Below are 17,120 nucleotides of genomic sequence, written 5' to 3' on the forward strand. Positions count from 1 at the left end.
CCCAGAAGCCCATCCTGAGGTTCACCGTTCTGCTCTGTGGGATGCGGACTCACCAAGCCTTCCGCCCCTGATTTAGCAACAGGGCCGGGGCAGCTGCTAGTGTCTAACTTAGACAGGGGTCCCCCAAGTGAGGTCCCGTGCCGCCCCACTGGGGACACCAGACGGGCCAGCTGAAGTGGCCTGAGCTTTACCTCCGCTGCTTGCTGGCTGGAGGCCGGGCCCCCGGGGGCCCCCTCGGCGCTGGGGGTGGCCTGGGCCCTCCGGCCCCTCCGCGTCCTCTCCAAGGGCGCCCGGCGCTCGGGCTCCGAGCCGTTCCTCAGGGTCACGGCCCTCCGGGGCCGGGCGGAGGGTACCTCGGCCGAGGACGTGTCCGTCTGGTCATCACGGAGCTCGGAGCCGGTCTCCTCACTCCCGGTGTCATCGTCCAGGGCGTCTGCATCCTCCTCTTCACTTTCCTAGGAGGACGGAAGATGCACTGAGGCGGTGGGGAAGGGGGCCTCCGGGAAGGCGGGGGAGGGGGCCCGCAACTCCCACCCCCAGACCCTCTCTTGCCCAGGTGCTGGTGCCACCCTCCTGATGAGATTTGTCCAAGGAGGCCTCGGAAGATGGATCCCATGGTCCCACCCCGGGTCCCACCTGCAGCCCCTTCCCAGTCGAGACGCTGCAATGTTAAGTCTGTGTTCGACAAATAAGGAGGGGGGTTCTGGCAGTTCATGATTCTCACCATTTAGCATCAAACTTCAACCTGGCCTTGGCTGGAAAGCCAGGGCCGCGCTTCCCGATCGAAAGTGGGAAGCTTCCGAGCGGAACATACCTCCCCGGAGCCCGCGGCAAAGCCCACGGTAGAGGACCTCCGTTTCTTCTGCACAAAAATGGATTTTCGTCGTTTCCTGCGTCTGGCCGGTTTAGGGTGTCCGCTTTCAACACTGCTTTCTCCAATCGGGGGCTTAACGATCTTCTTTCTCTTCCCGTAATAATAAGCTACAGGGAGAGAGACGATGAGATTAAACACTTCATTAAGAGGTTACACCCATGGGCATGCATGGATGGGGAGGGGAGAGACAGGAGCAAGGCGGAGGGAGGAGAGAAGCAAAAGTAAAAGGAGAGGGAGGGGGAAAGTGAGAGAGAGATCATTCCTTCATTTGAGACCATCAAAACTTCACATCCCATTTACACCTCAGGTAACAGTTCTGAGAAAACAGCTCCACAGGGGGGAAACCTGTCCCCAGTGCCCTCGTGTTTACAAGGTGATACGGACAGAACAGTGTCATCCGCCACCTGCACAGCCCCTCGCAAATTCAACTGTAGAAGCCCTAACCCCCAGTGTGACTGCATCTGGAGACGGGCCTTCAGGGAGGTGATTACGGTTAATGAGGTCATAAGGGTGAGGCCCTGACCCAACAGGACCGATATCCCGACAGGATGAGGAAGAGACACAGTGAGGAGGCGGCCGACTGCCAGGCAAGGAGAGAGGCCCCAGGAGAAACCAGCCCTGCCGACACCTCGATCTGGACGTCCAGCCTCCAACGCTGGGAGAAATGAATGTCTGTTGTTTAAGCCCCCCAGTCTGTGGGACTTTGCTGCGGAGGCCCAAGCAGACTAAGACAGAAGGTGAGCCAAGCAAGCTTAGGGTTGTCTCAGGAGTTTCTCTCTGCTCCCCTTCCTTGCCCCAATACCCAACACAGTGGTGGTGGCAACCACTCCCACTGGAGATGCTCCAACAGCTGCCCCCGAGGCTGAAGCTTGAAGAATCAACAAGCACAGTGAACACCTCTTGGAGGGTCCTGGTCACGAAGGATTTCCCCATCTCGCCATCTGACCAAGACCAACTGGCAAACACACAGCCCCAATTAATGGGGCACCTTCTGTCTTTTCAAGTAGTGCTCCTTACCTACTACATAACTGTACACTTTATTCTTTTCTCTCTCAGTGGAGACTCCCATTGCTTCTGAACTCAGTAACAGTTATATGTCTGTATTAACCCCTAGAGCAATAGTTAGAAAATTATTTACCAACTTTCAGTAATGATTGATGTATTTTATCATTTGCATGTATAATCAACTAACTAAAACCTATTATGGGTCCAGTTTTCAATTATGATCAACACTGAGATGCTTCCTCATTAGCCAAAGGCCCAACTGTTCCGTATGGAACTCCCATTATTCCATAAAAGAACCAGATGCACCAAAGGAATCTTTATCTATGGCTGGAGGCATACAGAGGAAAATACCAAATGCACGGCTCCTGGATGACAGCGGCTGTTTCCCACTCTGCAGTGAAGCACGTGTCCACACATCCCCACACCACTGTACTTAGAGGAAAGTCACTCAGCCTCCACACCTCAAATTCCTTATATGCAAAATGACCGACTAGTGTAGGGTTCTTTCGGGACTAAAGCTGTCTATTTCCAGTACCTTCCACCTGAATTTTGGTCCATAAAGATGGCACTTATAAAACTGTCAAGAAACGCCGTGGGGTTCTTGGGTGTGAACAAACACTTATCCATTAGTGTCTGACACCTAGAGAGAACCAAAAAGCAGCTCATCCTGGAGTGCGGTCGCAGCAGAGCTGGACATATCCCCATCCCTTCCTTATTCTAGGAGAGAAACAAGTATCTACTAAGTAAACCTTAAAGAATTCTCCAGCAGCAATTCCTAGAAAAAACTATGCAAAAGGTGTTTAAACAAAAACAAATAAACAAACAAACAAAAAAACAGCCTACCAACTACATGACTACATGGTCTGCGGGTAGGCCCACAGACCAACGTTTCTTTTCAGATTTGCACTTACTGTATTTGGTTTTGGTGTGAATGGAGCAGTTCTCCGGGCAGTTTTCAGAAACCAGCACAGGACTGAACAAATTTGGACAGCATTCGAGCTTGGCACAAACACGGCGGCAGAAATCCGCTACTTGGTCAGATGTTCGGACGATCTTGGCCACGGCCCTGTATGTTTTGCCTCTATACCTAGAAACAAAGAAGAAAAAGTGATGGAGAGACCACACACTTACTCAGATCTATTTTGTTCAGTGGATTCCAAGGCGGCCCGTTCACTCCCTAAAAACAAAGCAGGTTGTGTGTGGTTTCTCTGTCATTTGTTTTCATTGTTCCTTAGGAGTTCACAAAAATATTTTTAAGAAATGCCCAGTGCCATGGGCAATGTATGTGGCGACCAGGCTAAAACAGGATCCCAATATAAAGATTCCCAGTTGGCGTATTCTCACCGGGGTCTACGTAATCGAACACCCCTCCAGAATGCTTCTGGAATCTAGACAGTGTCACTCGTTGCTCATGACCCTTGAGAAAGAAAACACTTTCTCCTCCCCAAGAAAAACCGCACGAAGTCACCAACGAAAAACTAGAAACCAGATCTTCTGGAAAGCAGGTTGGATGGACTCCTGTTTTAAAAGTAAGTACTACAGCCCTCATCCAAATGCCTATTTAATAATGAGGTAAACCATGCTGGCTGAAAAGGTGAGCTCTTCGAAATAGTTTGAGTCACCTTTCAATACAGTTTTTTTTAAACTATCATTGGTACAAAATAATGATAAATTTCTCAGCTGGCAACAGATCATATGTCTTTATTTACTTCACATCTCACTAAACTGAAGAGTCCACTGAAATGAGAATACATCAAAATAGCTGGGCCTATCAAACTATGCCCTTGATGTGCACCCTAATTTTCAAGTTGAAATCCTGAACGATAATTTATTTTCCAGGAAAACTGCAGGCAGTGGTAGCGCTGGCTGAGAGCACTTGTGTTAATTTTTGGAAAACTTAGCAACAGTGAGAGAGAAAGAACCACCAAGGAAGGCTGACCTCGTCAGGTTCCACATCAGCAGTGTCAAGCTGCTCCTTTACACAGCTGTATGCAGATCTTCCTTGACTTCCGATGGGGGTTACATCCCAATAAACCCACCTTAAGTTGAAAATATCCTAAGTCGGAAATGCATATAATACACCCAACCTTCCGAACATCATAGCTTAGCCTGGCCTACCTTAAATGTGCTCAGGACACTCACATTAACCTATGGCTGGGCAAGATCATCCAACACAAAGCTTATATCATAATCAAGTGCTGAGTATCTCGTGTAATTTATTGAATACAGGAAGTGAAAAACGGAATGGTTTTCTGGGTCCAGAATGGTTGTCCACCCGCGTGACTGCAGGGCTGACTGAGAGCACTCTTTGAAACAGTACAGGAAGGCCGAGAACGATGGCGGGACCGGGAAGGATTGCCTCCCTGCTGTGAACGTGGGGACCCACTCAGAGTCTCGGAGTGCACACAGAGACTCTTTTAAGAGGAAGACGTTTACGATTCAGCAGATGCAGATGCAGCTTTCTTGGAGTTTCCATTATCTGACTAAAGGCAGAAATCTCTGAGAAATGAGGATCGCCATGAAGCCCCTCTTTGGGGGGTGCTTCTCATCCTAGGGATAAACCTACCATAAATCCCCTCTTGGAGGAGTTTCATGGCCTTGAAGAAGACAGAAAGGCCACTCCTGCCTGCATAAACAAACTATTCCAAACTTTCTTATCTCCCAGTTTTTCTCCTAAAAACCCATTTGTCTTTCCCAAAGAAACCTATTTGTTCTTCCCCAGAGGCCTTCTCTCCCCACCCCCTTCCCCCCCAAACTAAGTTAAGGATGACTTAGGTATAAGCTCCAAACCCTAACTGTCCCTTTGAGTTACACATCATAGAGCACTTCTGTGTGTACATCCGTTGCACCAGGAAAGAAATGGTCTTTTTTTTTTTTCTTTTTTTTTTTTGGCTGTCGTTTGTCAGTTTAGTTTGCAGGCTCCCAGGCACTTAACCTAAGAGGGTAGATGAAGGGGTTTCCCCCCTGACATCAATAAGGAAGTGTGGGTAGCTTTCCATTAATTTCCTATCAGCCAAAGTAGGGATTTATGTCCACATGTGAGTGCACGTGGCAGGGTGGAGACAGACAGATGAAGATGGACAAACAAGAGTTCTGGGGAAAACGGTCTCTTCTCTTTCAGTTAAGAGTTGAGAAAAGTCAAAATGGATGTTGAGTCACAAAGAAATGCGAAGTGAAAACACCAACGCTGGGCCAAGCAGAATGACGTCAATCTGGCCTAAGTTCTATCATTCATCTTTCAAAATGACCCATACTAGGACCTTTTAAAAAAATCTTGTGATGCAAGATTTACTTGTGATAGGACTATGATGACAGTGGAGAATAAGGCTCCCAGTCTGTCAAGCTGAATCCACATCCTCAAATATTTAAGGAAGAATTAAAAGGGGAAAAAACAGACGATAACTGCAGAAATAAGGATGCGTGGCACACAGTGAGAAAAATCACTCTTCTCATTAGCAATAAAGAGTAAGAGATGGCCCCGACTTCCCTCAAAACAAAGCTTTTACTTCACTGGTCACGGATTCTTAATCTAGAACTACAGTCAGTGCAACACTAGTTTCCAGTCTTAAGATACCCAACCTCAGAAATTTCTCTCTTCCTTCTTGATTCCTGTATTTCAAGTCATGGGAACTCTGTGTGATAAATGGGGTGGGCGTTTATTTTATGAAAGACAACCTCTAATTCAGAACATCCTAAACTGGTCTGTGTGTGACCCAGAAACGCCACGCCCATAACCTGATGAATTTATTACACACCGAAATTCAGTCTTCTCTTCAGAAATGGGTTTACCCGCTTGCTTAACGTAATGTTTACAGCATACGTTTTCACGAGAGCAAATTTCACAAATCTGAGCAAAGTAAAAATTAACATATGCACCAACAAAATCTTTTTTCAGTGAAAAGTCTCTCAGTTTGGGAAGCCTTTTTCACATAAATCTCCTTGATAGTCAAATATTAGATCTTACTGTTCATAAAGCATGGGCATAAACAAATGCCCCCGAAAAGGTAAAATAAATGAAAACACATACAAAATTGTCCCTGCTTATGAAAAAAGAAACCAAAATATCATTTCCATAGAGCTGAACATGACTCACCTAAAAGTAAAGATTTGACTTTATCTCCTTGCTTTTGCCTAAGTGATCATGAAATCTAGTTCACTCAAAATTACATCAGGATATTTCCACTTTAAATATTCTGCATAACTGTAACAAAAGAAGACTGGGAAAATCTATTAAACCTCCGCCTGGCTTTTATAAAGGTTGTCACAAAAGCCATTCAAACAAGAGTTAACAATTTTTCCCCCTCAGGAAGATTCTATAACATGTTGGAAAACACATGTAAATGTCTCTAAAAGCACAGGACTGGATTTTTTTTTTTTTAAATCCCCCTAAGGTATAGCCAGGTATAGCCTAAATTCCTCCTCCCGAAATTCTAAATAATGTAGGTCAATTTAGTAACTTCAATCCATGGGAAAGAAGCAATGTCCTCTTCCAGAGCTGCTGAAGTGAACTATACTGGCATCCCCTTTTCCTTCAGCACAAGCTATTTCTGGTTCTGCCTTTCAGTCCATGTTGAAGACTCATTATATGATAGGCTTCTTATACAGTGTTCAAACATTTCAATAATTTGTTCTAGTATAAAAGGTATGGTTGTTGGCTAAATAGGCAAAATCACTGGGGGATGACTGTAGATGACAGTGTTCGTTTCTTCGTCTATTTACAGATCAACCCTTGTCAATGTCACCCCTACCCTCTCAACTAAATGGGTCTTTTCAGAAGAGGAAAAAAACAATCAGAACTCCCAGATGCTAAGTGACAGCGTTCCCAAAGCTCTACAGAGAAGAATCTCATGCCCTTTCTTACTGAGAACACTCTCTGTGGTTTTATAATTCAAGGACCACAACCGAGACAACTGAATGCCTTAAACTCAGGTCTCCGCCCTCGCTGAGTTAATTTATTCACGAAAGAAAGCATCTTAGCCTTTCAGCCAAATGGGAAGAAGTCAACTCTCTCTCCTCCCTTTTGCACCAATGAAAACATCAAAGTTATCAAGATCTAAAACGCTGTCGTTTTACATCAGAAGGAAAGAGGTGACTCAACATGTAGTATTATAAGGGATATTCCCGCTGACTGTAAATCTGTCATTGTTAGCAGCTGCTTTAAGATGCTACTGTGATCCAGACACTTGAAATCCAGTTCAGACACACATTTTCTCATTACAAGTTGCTGTGTAAGATTCTGCTAAGGAACGCGCTGTCATGTTTGATATAATAGGTAATACGTTGCCTTTACGATACAGCAGGGCTGGGTCGCGCTGTGTCTGTTTTGATTGTATCAGGCTGGTTTCATAAAAGCTCTGATCAACTTGGCAACGGAAAAATGAGTGCAAACAGTGCAAAATGAACTCTCCTTGTCACCCTGGGAATCTGGAGTGAGTTTCTGGCTAGCTTAGGGAGCAGGAGAGATTTTAATGGAATTTAAGATTGTTGCACTCTTACTATTTCCATATCCTTGGGTGTATTTTGGATGTCCTGAATGCTACAGAAAAATTTTAAAACAAGACGTAAGGAGGGTTTCTCTCTATAAATACTTGCCCGGGTTTCCTTGCCACCACTACCAGTAATGAATCAACATTATAACAAAGTATTCTACTGTGGCTGATGATCTCCAGCTTATATAGAGTAGAAAAATACAGAATGTTAGATTGGAAAAATAACATGTTTTATTTTTTTCTGGGCTACAGGTGAAGCTCAATTAAATATTTCTTGGGAAAGAAGGGAAGGGTGAGGTATGGTGTCACCCTTCATTGACACAACACCTTCCAACAAGCCAAAACTCTCCTTATTTACACGTATTCCCTTTAACTTTTGTGCTTTAGTGGAGTATCATTAGACCATACATGACTTTTGTTGAATCTAAAATTATAGAGATGCTCAAAAAAGACACAGGGAAGGCTGAGTGGATAACTAATAATGAATGCAAATAACTGCGAATTTCTCCACGTCTGTACTCAGTTCTGTTGTAAGTTAACCATGGAGGAAAATACCACTGGTCATATAAGTTATTTAATATTCTTTAATTTTCACTACAAACAGGACAGGCACTTTCCCTAAGGGAGGGCTTAGGTATGCCCTAGCCATTGAAAAGTAGTTCACTGTTGAAGCAGCATCATTTTCCAAATGTTACAGCTACGTGATACCTTTTGACACCATTATACAGGAAGTGGACCAGTGAAGATCTCTTCCATTTGAAAAGCATTAAGTGGATATTAAAAGCCCTCTCAAACCACCAAAACTATTATTGAACATAAAGTTATCTTGAGACATGGGTCTTTTTCTATCTGTCTGCTAAACAACTGAGTTCTCGCAAAGCAGGCCAAGGGGTGTTCCCAATTTCAGAGTTCAAGAAACTTAAAGCAAAGCAAACATTACCTTTCCAATTAGCCTGTTTCCAAGTAAAATAAGTGACCAACTACACGTCCACCCACAGCCTATTAACCCAAACCAAAGAGAGGTATTGGTTCTTCCTGTTTTTAAAAACTGTCAACTCTCATTTCTCAGAGTAAGGAACACTGTATCTGGCATAAACTCTATAGTATCAGATATTAAGATCTGTTAATGAAAAACATGTAACAGTGATAAGAGAAATCCTCTCTTTACATAAATGTTTCCCTTTGGATCAAACAACCCATCGGTACACTTTTATTCTGAATATTTAACACAATGAACTCTGTGTGGGGTGCACAGAACTGCAGAACAACAAGGCTTCTGTTGGTTTCCACTTCTCTGGGCCGTGTGAGAAAGAGGAAGCACAAGTTCCGAGGTGGCAGGCAGAGAATGCTGAGAGCCCTGGTTTTCCGGAACTGAAAACACTTACTTGGCCTTCAGTGTCTCCTCCTGAAAATTCCAGTGTGGGTCTTCCACCAGCTGCAATTCCCGTAATACCCGTCCAGGTTTGTAGGCTGCATTGATGATCATGCTTAGAACCTGTTGGGAAAAAGGAATCGCCGTGAACGTCAACTGCATCCATTTCTGCTAAAACAAGAATGTTTTAGGGACCACTCCGCTGATACCTCAAAGCTGTCTGCCCTGCACCTCCAGTCAGCAATGGGCTGGGATGGAGTCAGAGAGGATGTTTTGCAGCTTGGCACTGCCCGGGCTCGCCATCAAGGGGATAGACAGGGCGGTGAAATCTGACGCCTCTGCCTGGGAGAGTGTGAAACACTGGCCAGAGGGGATGGCCGGCTCTCACTGATGTTCCTGGTTGCAGAAAGACGGAACCATTTTCTCCAAAGAGCCACGGATCATCCTTCAACTGGATTCCTCTTCAGCAGTATCGGTTACTAAGAATTCCATTTTCTCCTTAAAAATACATTTCAAAAGGAATCCCTAAGATGGAGATGGGAGGTTTGTTCCAACGCTTCTGGATAAGCTTCGGATACTTGTACGGAGGGCGAACGAATTACTTGAAGCTCACCTGACGCTGACCCAGTTTATGGACATTTAACGTTAGGACGTTTCTCAGAGACGTGAGTGTTTCGAAAGGAAGCCTGAGCGTCTAACACCATCTGACAGCTTCCTCGAGCCACCCCTTCACTCCCAAGTCCCAAGTGCGAGATAATGAACACGTGGTCAGAACCACTGCAACAGTCCCAGAGGGACCAGACATCTCCCTTCCAAAGCCTCAACTTCACGCGCTCTGAGGCACTCGTTTCCCGTAAGCAAATCCTCATTATGAATGAACATTTATGAGTTCGGGCATGCTCGTGAGCTGCTGTTATTTGGATAGAGAGCTCAAAAAAAATGTCAAGATGCAATGCAGCACATAAAGGAACACTGAGACCTCAGGGGTTTCATTCCATGAAACGCCCATTTGCTGAGGATCTGCCCTGTGCCAAGCCCTGGAGCATACAGACAGCACACAGTACCCGCCATTCCTGAAGCCCCTCCCCGTCCAGAAGAGGAACGAGCCAGGCACTGAGTTCACGTGCCGTGTTTCAGAGCAAAACCCCACTGAGAGAGTGAGAAAAATCCCTTACTGAGTTGGGAGGACACTGGCTATATTGCTGAAGCGCCTACTGTGTTGTGAGGGAGACCAGCGCAGTGTTAACGGGAAGAAAGAAGATGAAAAGTATGCTGCAGAAATTGTCAAGTCCCAGTTTTCACGTACCTGGTGTGTTCTGGAATGTAATTGGTGTGGTCTGCACACCCTGATTTAATTAAGAGAAACAACAAAGCCTGCTCATAACTCAGGATCCGATCTTGAAATATTCTATACTCTGCAGTCAGCATGGCAACTGCCTTTTTCTTGCCTGGGTGGCGTTTTGCTATGTTCCCAGGTCCCTGTAAAGCCCCATCAAGAGAACATGTCTCAGCCAAGACGCTAAAAGGCCAGGACACAGCAATACAAGCAGCTCTATTGTGTTTGTTTTCTCTATTAGAATCATCATCTGATTTTATTATTTACTGTCAGTACAATTTACTGAAACCGAGTTTAAAAATAAATCCATTTGAAAGTGGCCGAAATCACGCACCAAGTGTTTATCAACAGACAATAAAATTTCAACTGAATCTTTCCATGGTGTTTCGTTGAGAAAACCCCAGAGCTCCATCTTATTTGCTACATAGAGAAATGCATTTTGTGACTGTGAAAAGCAAATGCCTTCCAGAGTTCAATTCAGAGTGGAAACGGGCGGCAATTATATCGTAAAAGGCATGTGATACTGAATAACTTTCCCCTGGCTTTTCCCAATGTCACATCATTTGTCTCTAAATTCAACAAGCTCTCTGTAAAACTTTGGAATTGTGAGCTGAATAATTTATGTACCTGACATCTTAGTGTGTTATAGTTACTCCATGAAAATAACTAAGTCGACAGCTGTTATTATGACCCAAGTTAGGCTGAATTACTGTACCTTGCAAAACACCAGAATTCAAGTTATTACACCCTTGATCACAAAGGGTAGCTCAGACCCTGCCCCCAATTAACAGGATGTTAGCTGTGAAGCTGATGAACACTCTTCCCAATAGACTGGCATTAAGATTGCTTTGAGTATCTCAAGGAGGAAATTAGTGCTAGAGCAATGCCTCACTGGATTTCCTAGGCTTCATGAAATGTTTATTGGGAACACGCTTCTACACAGAAGTCCCCACAGTATATTATAACAGAGAAGCAATAGCCTTTGTAAAGTTGGACAGATATGGGATGGGATCCCAGGTCCATCCCTTAGAAGGTAATCAAGCTTAGGCAAGATGCTTGATTGACTTTCCTCATCTGTATAATGGGCGCACTGCCATTTACCTGATTCACAATGAAGGGGGTCAGAACTTGTCACCTCAAAATATGCCACTTTGGCATAGGATTAATTTTGCCCTGACGCAACTGAGAAACAGCAGACACTGCAGGAACTCTCTGCCCTCCCCCTTTCTGCCTAAAACACTGTGAAAGTGTCCCCCTCCCTGCTCTTGGACCAGGGGGAAAACAACCCTTGTCACTGGAGAAACAAAGACGGCCCAGAGATGACGCTGCACAAACAAATCTTACTAGGAAAAAAAAAAACCCTTATCTTCTGTTAGATTCCCGCATATACTTAACAGTCCTCAGAGCCCTTTGTCTGATCACCTCTCCACAATGTACCGTCTTTTATTAAAATGGTATGTAAAAATCTCAAGCCTCATGGCTCCTTTGGTTTTTAATTTCTTTTCTGTTTTCATTTCTTTCAACCTTTTTCTCCCGTTCCTCTGTCTTTTGTCAGTTTAATTTACAGGCTCTACGTACTGAACCTAAGAGGGTAGAGGAAAAGATTTTCTCCCCTGTAATAAGGATGTTATGAGAAATAAAGGAGGTAATAGCTCGGCATATAAAAAATGTTTAAGGTAGCCCTCTTCTTGATATCCAAGCAGTCCTCATCCACCCACAAAATGAACTCTCCCTGAGCCTTCGTCTCTCTATTCTCATTGGCCTGTATTTATGTTTCAGTCTCGCACCTTTGCAAAATCACTCTCCTTAGAAGCTCCTGACTTTCTTGCTACCGCCTCTTCTTCAGAACCCCACTTCTCAAAAAAAAAAAAAAAAAGTCTATATTTAAAATTCTTCATCTTCAATTCTCAACCCACCCAAATCTGGCTTCTTCTCCAACCAGGGCACAAAACTGAAGGGCACCGATGACCTAAGTCTCAAGTCCAATTTGCGCTCCCATCTCTCTGAACCTCCGAGGACTCCAACAGTGCGTTCCACGGCCCCGTCCTGCTGCACCTCTTGTTCTCCTACCTCTGCTCCATCAGGCGCAAAAGTTTGCTCAGAAAACGGTGAGTGAGTCAGTTACAGGAGAAGAGAGAAGGGTCATCAGAGGGAGGAAGAGACAAATAGAACAGAGCGTAGGTGGTGTTGACAGGGGAAGAAGCAAACAGCGCCAGGCGTCTGGTACCCGGGAGCCCCTCAGTGAATGCGTGTCTCCTTCTCTTGCCCCTGCCTTTTCAGGTACAAGGTCAGCACTCAAAGGATGCCGTAAATCGATGGGATTTTTTTCTGTTCACTTCGTGAAATCACGAAATTCCATTACTTCCTTTCACATGCGCTATCATGAAAACTTCTCCCCAAACACCGAAAGTAACTAAGATCGTTTCCAACCTCAACTATATCATATGATTAAAGTTATAACAATGTTGAAAGTGCAGGAAACCACTTAAGAGGAAAATTAGTTCTCTGAGTGTTAAAATTAGAAAACACTTCAGAACGCAAATATGAGCTCCCACAGCTCGGGTTGGGCTAACTTAATGGAAAGAAGACAGGTTCCTGACTTCAAAGGTTTGTCATCTGTTGAATTCTAGTGGCCGGGGTGGGAGATGTCTCTTTAGGGCAAACATTGAGAGAGAGACTGGCCCACAGGGAAACAGGAAGGAGGATATTCTCTCTCTGGTGAAGTCAGAAGAAGGATGTGGATGCAAAGGAGCCCCCCTCAACATGTTCACTGTTACAGCAGACCTTTCTGCTCTGCGGTCTATCCAAGAGCCACAGTTACAATAATTAGCTTTTTATAGAAATCGGGACCATCTAAGGCCCTCACGGGCCTCAAAGAGGATTTCTTTCAATTTCAAAATCGGATGAAATGGAGATAATTTTATGAATGGGTTTTTTAAAATAATAAAAAAATTTCTCTTGCCTAACCAGCAATTTCTCCATCAGTAGGGCTTCGCCAGGTGGATGGGATACACAAAGTGCGAGAGGACCAAAATGAGACAAGACTCTGATGTGAGCACCTGCTCTGTCGATACGAGAGGCCCGGCGAGTTGCAGAGCAGACAGACAAGCAGAGTTTTATTTTTGTAATTAGATTTGAATGGAGAATATTAATTAAAACACATCTCCAAACCCAAAGAAGGAGTCTGGGTTTCAGATGAACTGTAGCAGCTGTGCTTTTCCCGGAGTGAAGTCACATGTATCCTACACCCCCCAGAGGTCCACAGTGTATCAGTGGAGGACGCAGCACTTCTTTAAACGCTCACAAAAGTAAATGCCACCAAAAACTGAAAATAAAGGAAGATGTTCTCATAAGAGAAAAGAGGAAGCAGCAGGGTCTTTTCTTCTCTGCAGCGCGAACGTAACCTTCTAAGAAGCCAGAGGAAAGCACGAAACAAGCTTGGAAAAGAAAACAAGACTTTTCCAAGTTATTTACCCTTAAACGTAGGTGTTTTCATTCAGTCTCCTGAATAACTGCTCTGGGCACGTCCCCCAAATTATAATGCAACTGCTGCATCTAATACACCCCCAAAATATTATCTAACCATCAACATGCTCATCTCTCCTTCGGTTATTCGTTACAAAAATTGCAATAAGAACAGTAATAATCTGACATGTTTTCCCAGGTGGACTCTATTGCTTGGGCTGAAACTGCCCTCTACCTTCGTTTTGATTCTTAACGGAAGGCTCACCTCCCCTGGACAACCCATCACCCGGAGAGCAGGCCCTTCCCCCACCCCAGGCTCAAAGGCAAGGTCGGGGAGCCCAGTGCTTCCCTGGTAGGCAGCCCCCTTCCAAAAAGTACTCCCTACTTTATCACTTCAATTTGATTAAAAGACCACTCTCCAAAGAAGGCTCTATTTTCAGGAATTATCCACTTCCCCCAAGAAGACCAACAGGAGAATCCCATCATACCCTGTACCTTCCTTCAGCTTGATCACCAGAAATGCAACACTCCTAGAACTTTCCTTCTGGCCAGAATCCCATTCCCATACGGCTCTGCACTTCCCCCTTGTCTGACCCAATCTCAAGTTCCTCACTGCTTCCCAAACCCGCCCCTTATGCCCTCTGAGCGCATGATCCGTCAGCAGCAAAATGCCCTTATACTCTAGACTATTTTCCAGAATATTCTTTTCCACCTGTGGTTTTCCCTTCTGCTGTGGACTGAGTATGTCCCGCCAAATTGCTACGTTGAAGCGCTACCCTCCCCCATGTGGTGGTACTAGGGGTGGGGCTTTGGGTGGTTACGTTTAGATGAGGTCGTGAGGATGGATCCTGCATGACGGGGTGCCCTTGTGAGCAGAGACCAGAGAGCTTGCCCTCCCTTTCAGATGCGGGGACACAGCAAGAAGGCAGCTGTGTGCGAACCTTAGGAAGGGACTCTCACCAAGCTGCCCTCATGATGTTGACTTCCAGCCTCCAGACCCGTGAGAATCCACGTCTGCTCCCTAAGCCACCCAGTCCAGTCCGTGGCACCTTGTTGGAGCCGCCGAACTCACTAGACACAGCCCCTCTCTCACCTCATCCTCTCCTTCCTCTCCACTGGACTGCCGCCCTCTGTGCGTGAACCGGGGTTCACATTTCCCACCTTAAAGGAGGAAAACCACTTTCTCTCTTCATCTCTCATCTTCCTTCATTCACCTCACACTCCTCTGTGGCCATTTACAGTAAACGTCCTCAAGATACTCACAGACTCCTCTTTCTCTCCTGCAGCCCCTCAGGAACCCAATCCAACGGGGCTTCCCTGAAACAGGTCTTAGCAAGATCACCTGAGGTGCCGGCATCGCCAAGGAGCTGTTCTCAGATCTCTTCCTATTCGACCCCGTGAGCAGCTTGCAGCGCCGCCCGACACCCCCTCCTCCACAGGCACTTTCTATACTTACCCCCAGGACCCAGTCTCCCCCGATCCTTCCATGTCCCCAACTCAAATGACGGTGACCTCGGGGCTAGATCCTTGGACTGTCCTCTTCCACCTACATTCACACCGGGGTGCACCTGGCTGCAAACACCGTCTACATGCTAGCAAACCCACGGTCACCAAGTATATATTGCAGACCCACACACCCATCTCCACTTGGATGTGCAGTGGATGGGCTTCAACTGCCCGAATCAGACAGATTTACTCTGTCCTACGGCTCTCTCTTCTCCTCGACTTCCCTCTCCTGACCGTCAAGGCCTCCGTGAATTCTGTTACTCCCACGGTCCAGACCCAATTCACCAGGAAACCCTCCCTGTATCCAAAACGTTACTTGGTTATTTGTTTACTGTCACTCCCTCTAGAACCTAAGCCTCCGAGAAATCAGGGACTTCATTTTGTTTGTTGCTTTATTCATAGTAGCTAGAACCATGCCTGGCAATAGGAGGTGCTCAATCAAGACTTTTTTGGAATTTGTTCAATGAATTTCAAGATGGGCACTGATATTGGATCAAATTATTCTGTACATCTAAAACTTAATGACTGATTCACTCCAAGAATTTACCTGGTTACCATATGTTCTATGTCAATGGAGGCCCAGGAGGTAGCATTTGTCACTGATTTTCTTGTTACAGAATCCTACCCTAGAGTACAATAAGAAATTTCAGCAAAAGTATCTTATCTTCTTTACAGGCAAATCATAAAACCTTCACAACAACAAAAAAAACTTTGTACTTTTTTGGCCAACCTTCCTGGACACTGTCTAGCTAATTCCTGAATCACACATTATGTATGTGCTATAGTTTATACCACCCACAGGCTTGGTACACTGTTCTCAATGGATTTTAATGTTCAGCATAAGCTTAAAACAACAGCAGCAAGAACACCGGAGAATACCGTCCAGAGGCACGTCTGCATCTCCGATTTTGTTGACTGACTTAACTGGATGTCACTCAGGCAAGACTTCTCCTCTTTCCAGTATAACCGGAAATGCCCAAGTTCTCCCCCCTGAGGCTCTGCAGCGGGGACTGTCAACTCACCTGGGGGGCACATCTCCTGCTCACCTTGACTCCCCGGCTTCCAGTACAGTGCCCACCAGTACATGCTTATGACTCAGGAATTGCTTAGGACCCCACTAAATGGATGAATGGGATGGATGGATGGATGGCGTTTCATTCTCTGCTGGCTTCCCAGAGCTGGGAGAGTATCTGACGTGGCCAGCACAGTAATCGCTGCTGAGTGTCAGATACCTGAATGCAAGACCCTGGGAAGGTGCGGATGGACAAAAAAACGATACGCCTACACCCAGCAGTCCCCACACCACTGACTTCTGCACCTTCTGAGGCTAAAGGGCTATTAAGACCACAGAAGCAGACTGAGGGAGAGAAAAATCGTACTCGGTAAAGGTGAACATGCCTGTCTCCTTTGTGCCCTGGTGGCAACCCAATTAGTGACCCCAAACTCTGGCATCATCAGACCAGTACTCAGGGCTCTTAGTCATTTCTGCAGTCACTGTTTGCAAAGTCAAACTAATCACAAACCTACTCTCTTAAAAACCCAGGGAGGCTCAATGGGTCATGTCTAAACCTTTGCATCCCTGGACCAGATTGTGATGAAGAGTACCAAAGTGATTCTTTTAGGTACATTAGACATAGATAGATTAGATAAGATAGATAGATAACGATGAATGGATAGAAAGATGAAAGATGATGGAGAGATGAATGGATGAATATGCTAGAGATAAATGACAGAAAGACAGATATAGACAGATGATGGATGGATGGGTAGGTGGGTGGAGTGAGGGGAGGATAGGGTAGGGTGGATGCGTGCCCATGCGCGTCTCTGCATTTTACGAATCGGGAACAACTCTCCACCTTTGGTAGAGCAGAAGCTCTGTCTAGCCTCACTTATTTTATCTTATCCATCTAGCCCATCGTATTCAGACTGGTCCCTCAGTGTCAGGGTGAGTCAGAGGTCCCAGGCCTGGCGATCTCCACTAAGTGGGGCAGACAGCTGTGCTAGAGGGAAAGAAGCAACCAGGAGGCTCATGGATCCAGAAAGTTTCCCGAGTGTCCAGGACGCATGGTGCTT

The 17,120-nt window shown here is 45.5% G+C and overlaps 1 protein-coding gene across 6 annotated transcripts in view; it reads right to left on the reverse strand.

The window, feature by feature from the left end:
• SFMBT2 (Scm like with four mbt domains 2) overlaps window positions 1-17,120 on the reverse strand; it is a 221,512-nt gene that overhangs the window by 15,420 nt on the left and 188,972 nt on the right. For all 6 annotated transcript variants that reach the window (XM_067030224.1, XM_059056565.2, XM_067030223.1 and 3 more), the window contains 4 exons: window positions 8,754-8,863; window positions 2,791-2,966; window positions 815-981; window positions 192-455 (listed from right to left, as the gene is read on the reverse strand). In XM_067030224.1, coding sequence (XP_066886325.1) covers window positions 192-455; window positions 815-981; window positions 2,791-2,966; window positions 8,754-8,863 — 717 coding nt within the window. The remainder of the gene's footprint in view (window positions 1-191; window positions 456-814; window positions 982-2,790; window positions 2,967-8,753; window positions 8,864-17,120) is intronic.

The sequence above is a fragment of the Kogia breviceps genome, chromosome 3, assembly GCF_026419965.1.
Source record: "Kogia breviceps isolate mKogBre1 chromosome 3, mKogBre1 haplotype 1, whole genome shotgun sequence".
Taxonomy (NCBI): domain Eukaryota; kingdom Metazoa; phylum Chordata; class Mammalia; order Artiodactyla; family Physeteridae; genus Kogia; species Kogia breviceps.